General features: G+C 48.9%; 1 protein-coding gene across 5 annotated transcripts in view; it reads right to left on the bottom strand.

Moving 5' to 3' along the window:
* Positions 1-18,198, bottom strand: part of CDH4 (cadherin 4) — a 911,643-nt gene that overhangs the window by 28,881 nt on the left and 864,564 nt on the right. For all 5 annotated transcript variants that reach the window (XM_077335763.1, XM_077335764.1, XM_077335765.1 and 2 more), the window contains 2 exons: positions 13,273-13,526; positions 5,559-5,701 (listed from right to left, as the gene is read on the bottom strand). In XM_077335763.1, the coding sequence (XP_077191878.1) occupies positions 5,559-5,701; positions 13,273-13,526 (397 nt within the window). The remainder of the gene's footprint in view (positions 1-5,558; positions 5,702-13,272; positions 13,527-18,198) is intronic.

Raw genomic sequence — 18,198 nt, 5'->3', positions numbered from 1 at the left:
TTATTTCCTGAAAACAACAGCAACAGACCGCTGTTCACAGAGGTATATATTTGGAGGGGAAATGCCAGTGAAAACGTAATTGTACAATGCAGGATCAGCCTCAAGCATCCGTCCCGTGTGACTCTCTGAGCAAAAGAAGCAACTATATTAGCTTTGCTTTTGTTAGTTTGAAAAGGCAATTTTTCTCACGGCTTCCTTTCTATTTTGGCTTTTTTATTTTTTTTTGTCCCTGAAATGTAGAAGTGAGCCAAAGGGTTTTTTTGTTAAATATCCCCAGGGAAATGGCCAGTTCATAAGCTACTCTGCAAAAAACACAAGTATCAGGCACAGAATCTTGGCAGATCAGAGTTGCTAACCTGCATGTACTGGCTGGAGATTTGAGATTACACCTGAAGAAAATGGCCACTTCAGAAGCAGGAGACTATGGCATTAAACTCCATTGAAATCTCTCTCCTCCCCAAAGCCCGCCCCTCCTCAGGCTTCGTCCCCAAATCTCCAGGGACTCCCCAAACCAGAGCTGGCAATCCTGAGGCTGTAATGAGAACATGTCAAGTTCTTCTTTATGCTGCTTCCACCTTTGGAGAGACAGGGCCTTTTTGGTGACTGCTCCCCAGTTCTGGAATGCCCTGCCTTTCCCCATACCTCTCTCAGAATATTTTACAGTGCTAGGAAAACACCTTTTTATTCCAATGTGCTTTACAGTTGACTTGTTTCTCTCTGAGGTTATGTTTTATCTGTTCTTGGTTCTTAATTTCCTGCAATGGGATTAGTTGTCTTTATTTAGTTTTCGGTGCTACAAGGGATACCCCCCCGCCCCCATGTTTGTTGATTTCAATCTATAACTTTGGATACATGTCTTTGTACTCTTTGACTGATTCTATACTGTCCTTGCAGATTATCACCTTAGAATAGCCACCATGATCTTAGTTACATTCAGACTGGACTACTGCAATGCACTCTCACTGGGGTCACCCTTGAAGAGTGTTTGGAAGCTGGATCTAGTGCAGAATGCTGTGGGTAGACTGCTGGTCAGGGGCAAGGAGCAGGAGCATGTGACCCTGTTACTACAGCCATTTCACTGGCTACCGATGTGCTCTGGAGCTCAATTCATGGGGTTGTTTTTGTCATTTGAAACCCTACATGTCTTGGGACTAGGTTATCTGAAGGACTGTCCCTCAAATACTTTTTGAGGGACTGTCCCTCAAATACCAAGAATGAAGATCATAGGGACATCCTGCCCTGACTGTCCCATCAATCAAAGAAGGTTGTCTGGTGGGCACATGAGGGAGGGCCTTTTTAGTGGTAGCCCTACAATTCTGGAATAATCTCCCCAGGGAGGTGTGCATGCCCCTTCACTGTCAATCTTCAGTAGGCAGCTGAAGACAGGACTTCCTTTGCCTAATTAAAGCTGCTTTCGCACATGAGAAAACCAAGTTGCAAACGATTGCTAAAGCACATTATCCAGCATGTGTGAAAGCATCCTGAGCATGTATTTATTGGCCATCCCAATCGGTATTTCAAATGTTCATCTCCCACGCCTTTAACAGCTGTCCTTTTCTGGATATTGTAAGCCTCCTCGAGCACTACAGGGTAGAAAGGCGGCTGACAAATGTTTTAAAGCGGCAACTCAATAAATAAAGCATTACCGGTTTTCCTTTGCTACCTCCTTGCCCGAAGTGAAAGCAATTATATCTCCGCTCTCTTTTCTGTCAGCTCAAGACGCAGCTCAAAGTATTTTTTCCCCCCTCGTTCAGTTTCAAAGCTAAATTAAATGAAATCATGCGAACCACCTGTCAGACATCGCACTGTTCTGTGGACGCCCAATGATTTCGTTAAAATTGATATTAAAGTGCTCTGCGCTGCTGGAGCCCTTGCGCCACTACTTGCGTAAACATTCGCTTTTCCACTCATGCGTGCCATTTCTCATTAACAGAAAGGGTCCTGCCAAAGCTTTAGCGCACTTGGTCAATGTCAAGAGCCAGGCCAAGGTTCCCTGGGATTCTCCAGGGCTGGAGCTGGGTTCCTCCCCTCCGCCCCCTCTCCTCTACGTTTGGTGTAGTGGTTAGGAGTGCGGACTTCTACTCTGGCATGCCGGGTTCGATTCCCCACTCCCCCACATGCAGCCAGCCGGGTGACCTTGGGCTCACCATGGCAATGATAAAGCTGTTCTGACAGAGCAGTGATATCAGGGCTCTCTCAGCCTCACTCACCTCACAGGGTGTTTGTCGTGGGGAGAGGAAAGGGATGGTGATTGTAAGCCACTTTGAGACTCCTTCGTGTAGAGCTGGGGTAGTCAAACTGCGGCCCTCCAGATGTCCATGGACTACAATTCCCAGGAGGACTACAATTCCTGGGAATTGTAGTCCATGGACATCTGGAGGGCCACAGTTTGACTACCCCTGGTGTAGAGAAAAGCAGCATATAAGAACCAACTCTTCTTCTTCTTCTTCTTCTTCTTCTTCTTCTTCTTCTTCTTCTTCTTCTTCTTCTTCTTCTTCTTCTTCGTGTTTTTCCATTCAGCCGCCCTTCTGGCTAGTAGGTCTTGTGAAATGCAAATTGCTATCTGAACAGCCTTGCTCTGATCTAGGCTATTGATTTAGGCGCGCTGGGCAGATTGCTCATCTCCAAGTTTCGCACCTTTGTTCCTCAAATGGTTTCATCCCTAAGAACCACTTTCCTGCGCAACTTCGGGGGCAGAAGCCCGGGCCGATATAAGCCCCACTTCTTCCTTTGTACCAAGTCTTTGCCAGTTCCATAGTTCTGTGTATTCTTGCTGCTGACCCCTGTTTCTGTAGAGCTGTGGTTCTCAACCTTCCTAATGCCGTGACCCATTAATCCCATTCCTCATGTTGTGGTGACCCCCAACCTTAAAATTAGGCCAGTGTTCTTTCACAGAAATTAATGGCGTGAAGATCCGTTGTCCATGATTGTATATCAATTGGTTTTTTTTCTGGGGTTTCTCAGTTCTTGCTGTGCCAAGCTGTGCTGCCACCTGGAGTGCCTGGCAGGAGACTGCACTGTGCTGGAGGCGCTGCTGGAGCGGCTGGCGGCCAAGCATGGGCACCTGCAGGAGGAGCGGCTACAGTAGCGGCGCCCCCCCCCCCCGGCCAAGTGGCTCGCTCTGACGCAACCCCCGTGAAAGGGTTGTTCAACTCCCCAAAAGGGTCCCAACCCCCAGGTTGAGAACTACTGCTGTAGAGCCAGCTTGGTGTAGTGGTTAGGAGTGCGGACTTCTAATCTGGCATGCCGGGTTCATTTCTGCACTCCCCCACATGCAGCCAGCTGGGTGACCTTGGACTCACCACGGCACTGATAAAACTGTTCTACCCGGGCAGTGATATCAGGGCTCTCTCAGCCTCCCCTCCCTCACAGGGTGTCTGTTGTGGGGAGAGGAAAGGGAAGGCGACTGTAAGCCGCGTTGAGACTCCTTCGGTTAGAGAAAAGCAGCATATAAGAACCAACTCTTCTTCTTCTTCTAGAGTGCCTTCAGTAAGTCCCTCCTGTCTGGGACTCTGTTGGTTATGAGGGCCAGCCACCAGGCTGTATTCCATGGGTCGTGACAGTCAAGACCTTCTCCAATCATGGATATCCATGCTTGGAACCATGATACTTTTTTGAAACCAAACACACATGGGTTTCCCTGACTATGATGCTCTCTAGAGCAGGGGTAGTCAACCTGTGGTCCCCCAGATGTTCATGGACTACAATTCCCACGAGCCCCTGCCATCTGGCAGGGGCTCATGGGAATTGTAGTCCATGAACATCTGGAGGACCACAGGTTGACTACCCCCGCTCTAGAGCCTGAAAAGCCATTGAGGACTTTTGAGCTCCAGGACTTGCATTAAAAGCGGAAGGAAGATGCAAATTTCAACATGACAATCGGAACGCATGAACATTTGGCTCAGCTCTGTTGGATATAATGCCCATCGCCATTACAAACGGCTCTTCCATCCAGACCAGTCCGATGGTGGCAAGATACGAAAAAAGCCCCGAAGGCTCAAGGCAATTGAAGGCTCAGATGCTGGATGCCCCTCCTGGCATTACGAGCCAGCCAGTGTTTTCACGGAAGGAGGACTGTGACTAAAGTAAATAATATATAAGGATGTAGACAAAGGGCCTCATGTAATGAGATGGTTGGTGGTCCATGAATTCTCTCTAGCGTTTCTTGTTAAAAAATGTCAGCAGCAGGTGCAAAGAGCTCGGTGCATCTGGGCTGTGGTGCACCAGGGTGGGAGGAGGATGCTTTTCTTCCAAAGCTTTCCAGATCTCATCTGCTTGAGGGCTGCTATATGTCCCATGGGGAAACAATGACAGGGGAAACTCAGAGCTGTTATGCACAGCAGCAGCCGTCCTGCCTTGCTGCTTCCTGTCTACGAATTAGGGAAGATTTCCCCTGCCGGACACAGTCCGGCCCGGAGTTCTGCATGCGTATACCTGGCTGGGGGAGAGAAGTTCCACTGTGCTTTGCTGTGGCGGAGGTGGGGATTCACGTTCACGAAGTTGGGATTGCATTGTGATGCGAGCCCACCTTCTTGGAAGGAACAAAAATGCCCTGTTTGGCTTTGCACTACTGCAAAATGCTGCAGAGCTGAAAAGGGATTTTTTTTTTGTCCCTGTTGGGCCACTGTAGGTGGGGGAAGAGTTGGGCCTGGAAGGCCGGACTCTTTCTTGTGCACATGGGCCTGGCCTGGCTCGGTCGCTGATGGTGCTTGCAGTGTAAAAGGGAGGGTGGAAACTATCAATGTTCCTTTAACGCAGGGCAGCAGAGGCCCTAATCCGAGCCTGTCCCCAGAGGGGCCTTCTGCCCTCCCCCCTGGGCATAATCAGCCTGAGATACCTACTTTCCCCCCCGGAAAGATAGTGGATGCATTCTATGTGTGTGTGTGTGTGTGTGTAGGGGGGTAGTCAGCATGATGGCTACTTTGGAGGGAGGACCCTATGGCTGACTAGGGTCCTTGGGCCCCCCAGGCTTCACCCTCAACTCTCCTGGGGTTTCCCAGCCTGCCCCCACTGTACAGAGATCCTCACTATGTGCCTGAAGTTAAGCTGTGGCAGCCATTTTACATCTGGCTCCGCCTCTTGTGGCGGCCATTTTGTGACTCTGTCCACTATGCAGTGTAAGCGTTCCAATGGTGCCTGAATCCTAAAAATGGGTAGGGACTCCTGTACAAGGCATTATAAGTTTGAAGTTGGTCAATGTACCCCCTCATCCCCAATGGTGGGGAGGGGAAGGACCTGGTCATCCTAGGGCAAACAATACTCTCTGTAGGGGAGGGATGCTGAGCACAATCAAAAGCCACTGTAGAAAAGATCCTAGTTGCATTCTAATCACATTCTCAAATGGCTCCACATAGGTAATTTACTCTGACAATGTCCTGTCCTGGCTTCGTGGAGGAGGTTTATCTCTCTCTCTCTTCCTCTCACTCTTTCCCTGCAAACCTGAGCAAAAAAAAAAATAATTGCAAACTTATACTGACAATTCTGTCAGGGCTTCGTTTGGGTTAATACATCGTGCCACGCTATTATTGAAGCCCGGCCTAGGCAGAAGGTAAGCCTACCGTTGTCAGCTGCCAGGAAGGTGGCCTCGTAGACGTTGTTCTTAACATAGGCTGACTCCCGATCGAGGACGGCGGTGGTGGTGATCTGACCATTTGTGGCATTAATGCTCAGCCAGTTTGCCGGATCTGACAGCTTGGAGTATCTGCGGAGAGCAGGGAGAAAGACATGGCAGTCTCTTCCGGTGACAGGCCCTTAACATGGCTGGAAAAGAACGTTTTGGGGAAATGTTTTTGGCGTTCCCTTGCGTCCGCCGACTCCTAACCCTCCTTTTCCGGAGAGCATCGGAATGCTTTGTTCGGGCTGAGCGGCTTGTTACGAAAACCATAATTAGATTTCTTGTCGATGCGGGTGGACGGCCGTGTTGGTCCGAGGCAAGAGAACAGGGGTGGCCAATCTGCAGCTCTCCAGTGACATGAGCCCCTGGTTCCTGCCCCGGTCGCTTATATTAAAAGTTCTTTATTTCCTATTACTCCCGGGACGCCTGCTCTGCTCTGGCAACTTGGATGGGCTCAGGAGCCCCACCCCTCCCCTTGCCTCCGCTTGTATTGCAAAGGCTCATAGAATCATAGAATCATAGAGTTGGAAGGGGCCATACAGGCCATCCAGTCCAACCCCCTGCTCAACGCAGGATTAGCCCAAAGCATCCTAAAGCATCTAAGAAAAGTGTGTATCCAACCTTTGCTTGAAGACTGCCAGTGAGGGGGAGCTCACCACCTCCTTAGGCAGCCTATTCCACTGCTGAACTACTCTGACTGTGAAAATTTTTTCCCTGATATCTAGCCTATATCGTTGTACTTGAAGTTTAAACCCATTACTGCGTGTCCTCTCCTCTGCAGCCAACAGAAACAGCATCCTGCCCTCCTCCAAGTGACAGCCTTTCAAATACTTAAAGAGGGCTATCATGTCCCCTCTCAACCTCCTTTTCTCCAGGCTGAACATTCCCAAGTCCCTCAACCTATCTTCATAGAGCTTGGTCCCTGGGCCCCAGATCATCCTCGTCGCTGTCCTCTGTACCCTTTCAATTTTATCTATGTCCTTCTTGAAGTGAGGCCTCCAGAACTGCACACAGTACTCCAGGTGTGGTCTGACCAGTGCCGTATACAAGGGGACTCTGACATCCTGCTTCTGCAGCTCCTCGCTATCTCCCTTCAAGGAGGATCTCCCTGGCTAGGCTAAACAACAGATGGTTAACACTTTCCCAGTTCAAAGGACACTCTGATCCTATTTTCCTGTGTGAATGCCCAATTCTCACCCCAGGCAGTTCTACTGCCCCTTTCCCACGGCCCAGGTATATAAGCCATTCCACCCCCTTCCCTGGTGTCTCTGTCAAGGATTCCCGTCTGTGAGCATATGCAAAGTGTAGACTCTGAATGCTGACTTTCCCAATAAGGACTTTTACTTAAAGCGTCACCCTGAAGCCCAAGAGTAATGTCTTCGGTGTGAGTTCGCTGGGTCTCAACTGCTTGGTTCCTGAGATGCAGTTGTCCATGGACAACAATTCCCACGAGCCCCTGCCAGCAGCATGCTGGCAGGGGCTCGTGGGAATTGTAGTCCATAGACATCTGGAGAGCCACAGTTTGGCCATCCCTGCAATCAAACAAAGTCCAGTGACATCTTCAAGACTAACGAAATTTAATTCTGGTTATAAGCTTTTGTGTGCATACAAACTTCTCCAGATACACAAGCGCTCCATATCCACATTTAAACTTTGTTAGAATTCTTCATATTTTGTTTTAAAAAAACGAATTGTACTTGTGCAGGAGAATGGGGAGGGGGTGCTGATTTGATTGTGAGGGAGGGAGAGGGGTAGTTAACCCCTTCCCCACTGCAGCCTTCCTGATCAAAACTGACGGTGAGCTCCTACTTGCAACACAGGGGTGGGGAACATGGACCCCTGCAGAGTCAACAAGAAACTACACAGACTGTTGGGGTGACCCAGGAGGCTTCTTTGGATGGATTTTGTGTGCGGTTATCAAAAGCAAGGCCACAACAGTTCCGATCTGGAACACAGGAATGGCTCAGTATATTTTTCCTTTGAAAAGATTTATGCCATATGTCATGGGGAGCCAATCTGTGGCTCTCCAGGGCCCATTCTGCACGCATTGGATAATGCACTTTAGAAGTAGATTATCCTGTTCTGCATTGGAAAATTCAGCTGTAAAAGCACATTGAAAGTGCATTATCCAATGTGTGCGGACTTCATCCAGATGTCCATGGTCTACAGTTCCCATGAGGCCCTGCTAGCCCCAGTTTGGCCACCTCTGCCATACATGGAAGCTACCTTATACTGAACTCAGATCACTGGTCCATCAAGGTCAGTATTGCCTACTCAGGCCAGCTGTGGATCTCCAGGAACACAAGTGGAGGTCTTTCATGTCAGCTACCAGCTGATCCTTTTAGCAGGGGGTGCCAGGAATCGAACCTGGAACCTTCTGCATGCCAAGCAGAGGCTCTATCACTGAGCCACAGCCCTTCCCATTCCTCCAAGTGTTGCTTCTCCCCCCAGTCTCCTCTTGTCTGCTGGCAGTAAAAGCATTTATTTGCTTGCTTGCTTGCTTGCATTTATATGCCACCCTCCCTTACGATTCAGGGCAGCTTACAGAGAACATTAGGATTCTATGATTCTACGGTTAGGTGGGTAATGAAGTACAGGTAAGTTTGTTAATTGTCAATTTCTTAGCAACCTGCTAACAGTAGGCAAATGGACAGCAAAAGGGTTACAGTATGCACAGTTTAATTCACAAAAACATTACTTCTTATTAATTTTATTAAAATATTAACACCCAAGAAATGTTCAGAGCGGTGGCTTCTAATCTGCAGCACTGGGTTTGATTCCCTGCTCTTCCACATGCAGCCAGCTGGATGACCTTGGGCTAGTCACAGTCCTGATAGAGCTGTTTTCACAGATTAGTTCTGTCAGAGCTCTCTCAGCTTCACCTACTTCACAGGGTGTCTGTTGTGGGGAGAGGAAGGGAAGGTGATTATAAGCCACTTTTAAACTCCTCCATGTAGTGAAAAGCAGGGTATAAAACCAATTCTTCTTCTTTTCTCAAAGCTCAAGGAGGATTCCTAACCAGAATTTAAAATACTACTGTTTAAAAGCAACAAAGATGCCCCCCCCCAATAACCCTGACATACAAAAAGAAGATGTAAAGAGCCAGCTTGATGTAACTTCTAATCTGGCAAGTTGAGTTTGACTCTCCACTCCTCTTCCACATGTAGCCAGCTGGGTGACCTTGGGCCAGTCACAGTTCCATTAGGGCTTTCTGACAGAGCAGTTCTCTCAGAGCTCTCTCAGCTCCATCTACCTCACAGGATGTCTGCGAGACTCTTTTGGATTGTAAAAAAGAAAAGAAAAAAGGAGGCCTTTTACTTCTTCCTCCCAAAGGAGGACAAAGGATCCCGGTCAAAGAATGTTCAAATTGGGGGCAAAGAAAAATATCCAAAACGTGCCTCCAGAAGCGCCGAATTGCACAGTTAAAAATAAATGAGGTGCATAAGGATCATGTATTATTTATTTCGACGATTTATCACCTGCCTCTTCACCATTTCAGTCTTCCAGGCAGCTCATAAATACGTTTCAGCAAAGTTGCTTTCAAGCCTGGTGTGGGGGCGGGAGGAGGGGCTTCCCTAGGTAGACCCCCCACCCCGGGAGACAGATTCTGTAGAACAGTGGTCCCCAACCTTTTTATTACCAGGGACCAGTCAACACTTGACAATTTTACTGAGGCCCGGGGGGGGGGGATCTTTTGCTGAGGGACATCGCTGCCGCATGCATCCCTGCTCCACTTGCTTTCCCGCCTGCGCCCCTGACTTCCCGCCGCCCACTGGGGGGCGCTGCCAGCAGCAGCTGCGCAGTGCCATGCCGAGGGGGAGCCCAGCAATGGCGGCCGCTGGAGAGCACCAAAGGTGAGCCGGCGGCAGAGTGGCAGGGCAGCCCCCGAGGCAGCAGCTGAGGAGGAGGACGAGGAGGAACCATGGCCCGGTACCGACTGATCCACGAACCGGTACCGGTCTCCAGACCGGGGGTTGGGGACAACTACTGTAGCAGACAGCACTGAGGCTTTAGAAAATTACAGGCTCATGAAATTTCGTGATGTTTCAGTGATGGTAACAGGAGGCATCAGGTTCAAGCCCCAGTGTTAAAACAAGGGGGCAAAGGGTCCCATGAGTTCTAACTCCCTCCCTCCCTCCCACTTCTCATACTCCAAGGCAGAGCACAGGAACAGGCCTGCATAATTTCTGACCCTTCAGGCAGAATCAAGCCCCAGAGAGTGGCTGCGGAATTCGCTGCCAAAGGATGGAATGATGGCCACAGTTTTATAAGGGGATTAGGTAGATTGATGGGGAAGAGGTATGCCAGTAGTTACTAGCCAGGGTGACTGAGGGGAACTACCACACTCAGAGGCACTAAACCAAAGTCAAGAGGCAACATCAGGGCAAGGCCTCAGTCTCTGTGCCACTGGACTCCGATTTTGTATCTGCAACGCTAGCGAAAAAGACCTGTGCGTTCTCAATGTTGCGGTTTCAACAAAGTCCCTCCCCCTGGTTCTCTCCTCCGAACCTCCGGCGAAGCGATCACCATTTTTTCCCCTCGGAGTGAGTGGGGAAAGCAACAAACCAGCGAAGCTTCTCCGGCTACAGTCCTCCACAGAAGTGCTTTAAAGCTCCCCTAAGTCCCCAAGCACCGAAAATCGCGCCCGTGCGGGGGGGGGATTTCTTTTTCACTCAGGGAAGCGTGGTAACGATGAATCGCCAGCTCACACACCAGCTAGATGGGTCTCTACATTAGGAAGAATGAAGGCATATTCATTGAAACGTGGTTTTTTTTTTTAACCTGTGCTTAAAGGGAAAGGGGCTTTTTGGGAGCATGATAACAACCGCCCATTGGCTGTTCGTTTGATTGACGGCCAGGGGTGGGATCAAGCACAGAAAAAATCGTTTCCTTTCTAGCGATTCCTGCGAGACCGGAAACCTTTGGGGAACGAATGAAACGCTACTGGATTCCACTACAAATGAAGGTATGCGGAACGCCGCGATTCCACTATTTAAAATAGTGTTTCCGCTTTGCGAAACCAATTGGCAACATTGGTCCTTGTGCGGAATGGGCCTAGGTCAGATAGTGATGAAGAGGCAGAGGACTCTATACAAGCCCAACTCAAACAGGTCCTGGAGACCCGAGGTAAGCTTACAGGGGAAATCCACGAAACCAAAACCGAACTTCAAAAAGAGTACTCTGTAATTAAAAAAAGAAGCGGCTGAAATAAGGAAATAACTAAGTGATGTCAGAAAGGAAGTCCTTGATTCAAAGAAAGAACTTATTTCCAAAAAAAGTGTTGGAGCAAACACAAAACAAATAGAAGAGGTGAAGACTAAAGTTAAAGACTCGGTAAAAGAAGTGGAAAAATATATCTGAAGGCAGGTTAGAACTTTTGGAAGGACAAGGAAGGGCAAAGAATTTACGCATCAGGGGGGTAAAGAAGATCTGGTACAAGAATTCAAAGGGGCTGTTCAGGAATACATACAAGAAGAAGATGTAAAAAAAAAAAACTTCACCATATTAATTCTAGAGTAGCAGTCTGGAAAGGTTTCTTAGTAACTTTTGACAACAAACATATAAGAAACTTGGTTTTAAAGAAGAAATAAATTTAAAAAAAACACACACATGGAATGAGCTGCACAAAGCCAGCTTGATGTAGTGGTTAGGTGTGTGGATTTCTAATCTGGTGAGCCGGGTTCGATTCCGCGCTCCTCCTCCACATGCAGCCAGCTGGGTGAGCTTGGGCTCGCCACAGAACTGATAAAGCTGTTCTGACCAACCAGTGATATCAGGGCTTTCTCAGCCTCACCTCCCTCACAGGGTGTCTGTTGTGGGGAGAGGAAGGACAAGGCAAGTGTAAGCCGCTTTGAGACTCCTTCGGGTAGAGAAAAGTGGCATATAAGAACCAACTCTTCTTCTTCGGTAATATCAGGGCTCTCTCAGCCTCACCTCCCTCACAGGGTGTCTGTTGTGGGGAGAGGAAAGAGAAGGAGACTATAAGCCACTTTGAGACTCCTTCAGGTAGAGAAAAGCGGCATATAAGAACCAACTCTTCTTCTTCTTCTTCAAATGCTAAGAGTGTCAACCAAGACACTCATGGAGGAAGCTAAAGAGTTCTCTGGCGTCTGGCTGTACTGCCCTCATTCAGACCTGCGCAATGCCACGGCTTGGACAATCAGCAGCAGGCAGCAAGGTGTTGACTTTTGCTGACGGTCGAGCCACAGAGCTCTCAAACAAAGCAGGTTTGCAAAGGACCTCCCCTCCCACCCCCCATCATCCTTCTTTCAGACACCCCTTCTGGTCATCTTCATTCTCCGCCAGGCTCCGCACACCTGGGGCCAACCAAAAGCCAACTGTTTTCCTTCCGCATACCTTGGTGGTGCTACAAGCGCGTGAGGCGAGAGGAGAAGCCCCCTCGTCAAAGGCCCGGCCTTTCGGAAGGAAACAACGAAGAAAAATGGCCTTGTTAGCCACGACATTCCCTCTGTCCTTAAAGGTTTCGCCGCCTGTCCAAAGCCAACAGGCGAAGGCAGTGAGTAAGCACCGTCATTTTCGGTTCCAGACAGCTCCATCCCAGGTGAAATATCCCGGCCCTCTAATGATTATAAAATGTCACAAGTGATGTAAGTTTAATTGGCCCCGGCTCTTGTTCCGGAATGTTCCCTCCTGCTATGCCAAATATATCTGGCGCTTGCAATAAAAGGGGTGACAGATAACCGGCGAGGCGGGAGGGGGAGAAGGCAGAGTTACAAATCCCTCTTTTCTTCGGCCTCAAGCAAGCAAACGGTGAAGGATGGGCAAGTCCCGCCGAATCCAATGAGACTGAAACAGGCTTAGCTACGGGTTGGGTTTGCCACTTGACGGCCTAGGAGGCGATCTGTCTCAGGAGCCCTGGAGCGGGACACCACAAGCGTCTGCAAGCGGGAAGGATCAGGGACGCTTGGCTTGTTATATTGCTAAGGCAGGGGCGGCCAAAGTGTGGCTCTCCAGATGCCCATGGACTACAATTCCCATGAGCCCCTGCCAGCATGCGCTGGCAGGGGCTCATGGGAATTGTAGTCCATGGGCATCTGGAGAATCACACTTTGGCCGTCCCTGTGGAAAGGCGTACATGTCTGATTTTACACGTGCTTGCGCTAGCTGTGTAAGGTTTTAGGGGGAGGGGTCTTGCTCTGAGCAGCTAGCTCTGAGTTCAGGAAGAATCTAAGAACTTAAGAAGAGCCCTACTGGATCAGATCAATGGCATATCTAGTCCAGCATTTTGTCTCATATAGTGGTCAAGGAGTTCTTCTGGAGGGCCAACAACAGGGCAGAGAGGCTGAGCCCTTCCCCTGATGTTGCCTCCTGGCAGTGGTTTCCAAAGGTTGACTGTTCTGAACATGGCGGCAGCATCTTAGAGACCCACAGGATTTTCTGGGTAGGAGCTTTTGAGAGTCAATGCTCTTTTTGACATCTAAGGAAAGGAGCGTTGGCTTCCTACTAACAGGAACATTCCTCACCATACAACCCGAAAAGGGGACATTTTTATCAGTTTTTTTTTTAAAGGAGCCCTAAAGAGGCTGCCCCCAAAGAGGATGGACCCCCCCCAAAAGAGGACATGTCCCCTAAAAAGGGGACATCAAGTAACCCCGGCATATATACCCCCCCCAATTGATTTTTATCCATTACTGCACCTCACAGCCTGCTGCATGAAACGATCCGGATCCACCGCTGAAAAGGTCGTCAGCGCCGTCCCCGTAGGGACGCCTTCCTCCAGCCTGATGAGCCTGTGGTTTGCGGGGAAGTAGGGCGGCTCGTTGACGTCGGTGACTGAAATGGTGACCCCTGCTGTGGACTGGAAAGACATCTGGATGCCGCTGGCTAGAGGAGCTTGGTTGGAGACCATCACTGTCAGCATAAAAGCCCTGTTCATCTCGTAGTCGACTGCCTGGAACCAAACCAAAGAGACATATGCAGAAGGTCTGTAGTACAAGGGAAACAGGCCTGGGTCCTATGAACAAGTTCCATGTGCCCGTCTTCATTTGAAATAGGCCAGGGGTAGTCCCATGAGCCCCTGCGAAAGCTGGCAGGGGCTCATGGGAGTTGTAGTCCACGGACATCTGGAGGGCCGCAGTTTGACTACCCCTGAAATAGACAATCCAATCCTATGAAGGAACTTCAGATTCTTCCATAGCAGCCATATTTATCTGCGTGCAGGCATGTGCAATCCTCCCCCCACCAAACCTGACTATTTTAGATTCAGCCTGAATCAATTTGGGCTGGGTACGAAAAACCCAAAATACCCTTTCCTGCTCAGATCTGGCTAAATCTGAAGCGATTCGGCACCATTAAAGTCAATGGGAAATTTTCCTTTTCTGTCTATTCTGTGGTCTGGGGGGGGGGGGGGAAGAGACATGGGGGTTTGAGGTAGAGACACCAGATTTGCATCATAACTGCGGGAGCCTCTCCTCAAAAGAGCCCCTCAAATTTCAAAAAGATTGGATCAGGGGATGCATCAACAATGTAGACTCCCTCCTCCTCTTCCTTGCCTCTAAACCTGCAAAAGACCGTTTATGCACTGGAGGTTTCATGCCGGGTTACACGCTGGAGTTTTAGTCATGGCAGCTTGCCCCACCTCTTTCTGCACCCACACAAGGGAGCATTTGGCCCGAAGCACCTCATCCACCCCTGATTTGTTCTCCTGCATGGGAGCTGGGGCAGTGAAGTTCCCAGTGCGTAAACGGTCAAAGTCTCTTCCATGCCGAGCTCTTGCAGTGTGAGAGCAGCTCAACAGCATTGCCTACAGCCGGAGGAAGAACAAAATGGTAACACCCTGGAACCAAAGGCCTGGTTAATTCATATCCGTATAATGAAGCAATTTCTCAATAGGCAAGAGCCGAGACTCATTGGAAATCTAAGAGGAGCGCATGGAGCTTGACGCCCAAGCCTCTGCCTCACAGATCTCTGGCCCCTTGCATCCTTATTTAAATATCTTGCCAGTCCTCAGTTGTGCTTGATTGATGTGCGCTTCTCCACGAACTTTCTCCCGTCGCTTCATTTAGACCCATATTTCAGGAGCTGTATTTTTCTCTTGAATGTTGCTCTTTAGTTTCACATTTTGAAACTCTATTTTCTTTTGCATTTACAGATATGAAAACAGATATTCTTTCATAATCGTCGGGTGGTCTTCAGTGCACTCAATATCACTTAGCAAGGGAGACTCATCTGAAAATGACAGCCAAGAGGTTTACCCCAAGGGGGAAATTGAATCTTTGCAAGGCTCTTTGAGTTTGGTTCAATAGCATCGGGTTGCCAGGCTGCAGTCGGATAACCAGTAGGAGGTTCCGGGATGGGACACAAGGGGCCGTAACATCACGTCACTGCTACCCAGGAGTAGCTCTAGGAATTTCCAGAAACTCTATGGTAAGTCTCTATGGTAAACTAGCATGAATGGCTGCTGGCAGAAGGCCACTCTGAAACTCTATGGTAAGTCTCTATGGTAAACTAGCATGAATGGCTGCTGGCAGAAGGCCACTCTGAAACTCTATGGTAAGTCTCTATGGTAAACCAGCATGGATGGTTGCTGGCCGGAGGCCACTCTGAAACTCTATGGTAAGTCTCTATGGTAAACTAGCATGAATGGCTACTGGCAGAAGGCCACTCTGAAACTCTATGGTAAGTCTCTATGGTAAACCAGCATGGATGGTTGCTGGCCGGAGGCCACTCTGAAACTCTATGGTAAGTCTCTATGGTAAACCAGCATGGATGGTTGCTGGCCGGAGGCCACTCTGAAACTCTATGGTAAGTCTCTATGGTAAACCAGCATGGATGGTTGCTGGCAGGAGGCCTCCCTGAATTGTAGTACCATTCCACATTAGACTCATACAGCTGTATTTTGAAAGAATGATCAAGGACACTAGGAATGCCACGCTCCAGGAGGGACCTGGGGATCTAGCTCATCTCCAGGGGACAGAGATCAGTTCCCCTGGAGAAGAAGGCTGCTTTGGAGGGGGGGACTCCATAGCATTATAGCTCATCTCCAGGAGACAGAGATCAGTTCCCCTGAAGAAGATGGCTGCTTTGGAGGGGGGACTCCATAGCATTATAGCTCATCTCCAGGGGACAGAGATCAGTTCCCCTGGAGAAGAAGGCTGCTTTGGAGGGGGGGGACTCCATAGCATTATAGCTCATCTCCAGGAGACAGAGATCAGTTCCCCTGGAGAAGATGGCTGCTTTGGAAGGTGGACTCCATAGCATCATAGCTCATCTCCAGGCGACAGAGATCATAGCTCATCTCCAGGCGACAGAGATCAGTTCCCCTGGAGAAGATGGCTGCTTTGGAAGGTGGACTCCATAGCATCATAGCTCATCTCCAGGCGACAGAGATCAGTTCCCCTGGAGAAGATGGCTGCTTTGGAAGGTGGACTCCATAGCATCATAGCTCATCTCCAGGCGACAGAGATCAGTCCCCCTGGAGAAGATGGCTGCTTTGGAGGGGGGACTCCATAGCATTATCTTCCACTGAAGTCCCTCCCTGCTCCAAATCCTGCCCACGCCTCGCTCTACTCCCAAAGTCTTCAGATATTTCTCTACCCAAACCAGAATTCAGTGGGGATCATTGCCAGGAAACTGGCTGCCATAGAAATGAATTAGATCAGCCTTGCGCCGATGAGAAACAGGAGGCGTCTGTGCGTAAACCTATTCCTTCTTCCAACCCGGCCTCTCGAGAAGTGGGCCAGAAGTGCTCCACCGAGTACAAAGGTTAGTCCCTATGAATATATGGCTTCATAAAAACTTAGCAATGTCACATATGAGCAGGCCAGTAAAGACTAACGACTCTCCCTCTGCTATTTGTTAGCTTGAATCTCAAGAGGCCAGAACGGTGCAGATATGTCACGTATCGGAGAAATAAGCAACATGGCTAGAAGGCACTGGAGAAAGAATAGCTTACTGCGAGTAAAATATCAGAGGAAAATAACTTTTTTTTTTAAACAAAAAGAAGCAACCTTGAATTGAGTTATCAAAACAGCATTTGTTCAAAAAGTTGGGATCGCAGGCACTGAACGGAAGATGGAGATTTCATAGCTCGATTCCTGCTGGAAAACTAAGCGGTTCTTTTAATCTCGTAAGGCAGGGGTAGTCAACCAGTGGCCCTCCAGATGTTCAAGGACTATAATTCCCATGAGCCCCTGCCAGCAAATGCAGGGAGAGCGATCGCCCGGACGCGCATGCCACGAATGTACGGGAGTGCCGCACATGCGCATTTGCAGCCGCGCATGGCTCAAACGCGCATGTGCGGCCCGGCAGAGGCAGGGAGCTGTGGCCCGGTGCCAGGGCCTTTGCGGCCCGGCACCGGCCGTGGCCCGGTGGTTGGGGACCACCGCTACAGAGTATATTTATTTGGTATCACAGAGCGGCCCACTGGTGGCTATTAGTCACAAAGTATTGATAGAATGCTCTGTTGGAGTATTCTGTCTGCAATGACCATTGATTTATCAGCCAGCCATATCTTTCCTCTTTGTGGAGCAGACATGGTTCTCCAGCTATTGCAGAGGAGTTCTGCATTGCATTTCTGGGAGTTTAGACACACTCTTCCCTGTGGCTTGGAAATTTGGGAGGCCCGGTACCTCTACTAACAAGGGAAACTTGTGTTAAGAGTGTAAGCATCTGAAAAATTGAAAAGATGTCGTCCTGAGAGGGTGGCAGGGCATCTGCTCTGCTATCTCTGAAGCCTGACAGGGGTCAATTGTGCAAGCAATTGGCAGAAAAGAGGAGGGGTACGCAAACCCCACCTCACCTTTCTACCCAGGAAGTTCTTGGGGCCGTCTCCAATCCTTTAGGGAGTATATCTCCCTGGATTATAGGCTGTCAGCGTTCCAGGTCCAGAGGACGACTGCCATTTTCTACCTCGGACTTTCTTTTCTTTCTTCAATCTTAAAGTATCTGCTTCAACCCTACATGATGATTTACCACAAATGAACGCTTTGAACTGAGGGGAGGACATCGGCTGAGTTCCAAAACATCATTTACTGCAAGTATCTCTCGCTTTTTTTTTTCTCCGTCTCTCTTCCTGCATCAAAGCCCTTTGTTTCCCCCCTCCTCTTACTCTGCTCTGCCCGAAGCCACCTCGTTAAGAGGCAGGCTAATTCTCCTAACTAAGCAGAAGAAGGACTCAAATCAACTCGAATTAATTGGCAAAAGCTCTTATTGTAATTGTTTTGGTTTTCGAAGATAAGATAAGCTGTGAATGGGAAAATCTCACGAGAACTCTGTGCCAGCACGAGAATCTCTGCCTTCAATACGTCACATGCCTGTGCCGGAACATTAGAGGATAAAACAGAGGACCTCTACTGGCCACTCGTAAAACTGTTTGGGGCCGGGTTTTTTTAAAGTCAAAATCATGTCTATGTTAAAAAGATTGGCTCATCTAATAGAGATACAAACCCAAGATTACAAAGTATTTTTAGATGGATTGATCAAAAATATCTCCAAGGAGATCCAAGATGGCAAGGAAGAAGTCTTCAATAGGAATGATGGATCAATAACAGTGACTGATGACAGCTTTAAACAAGGTGGAAAACCAACAGCAGAAGAGAAATCTGAAATTCATATCTTCAAGG

The sequence above is a fragment of the Paroedura picta genome, chromosome 4 (genome assembly GCF_049243985.1).
Source record: "Paroedura picta isolate Pp20150507F chromosome 4, Ppicta_v3.0, whole genome shotgun sequence".
Taxonomy (NCBI): domain Eukaryota; kingdom Metazoa; phylum Chordata; class Lepidosauria; order Squamata; family Gekkonidae; genus Paroedura; species Paroedura picta.
Note: the sequence above shows the minus strand (reverse complement) of the source record. Positions and strands in the feature narration are given on the sequence as shown.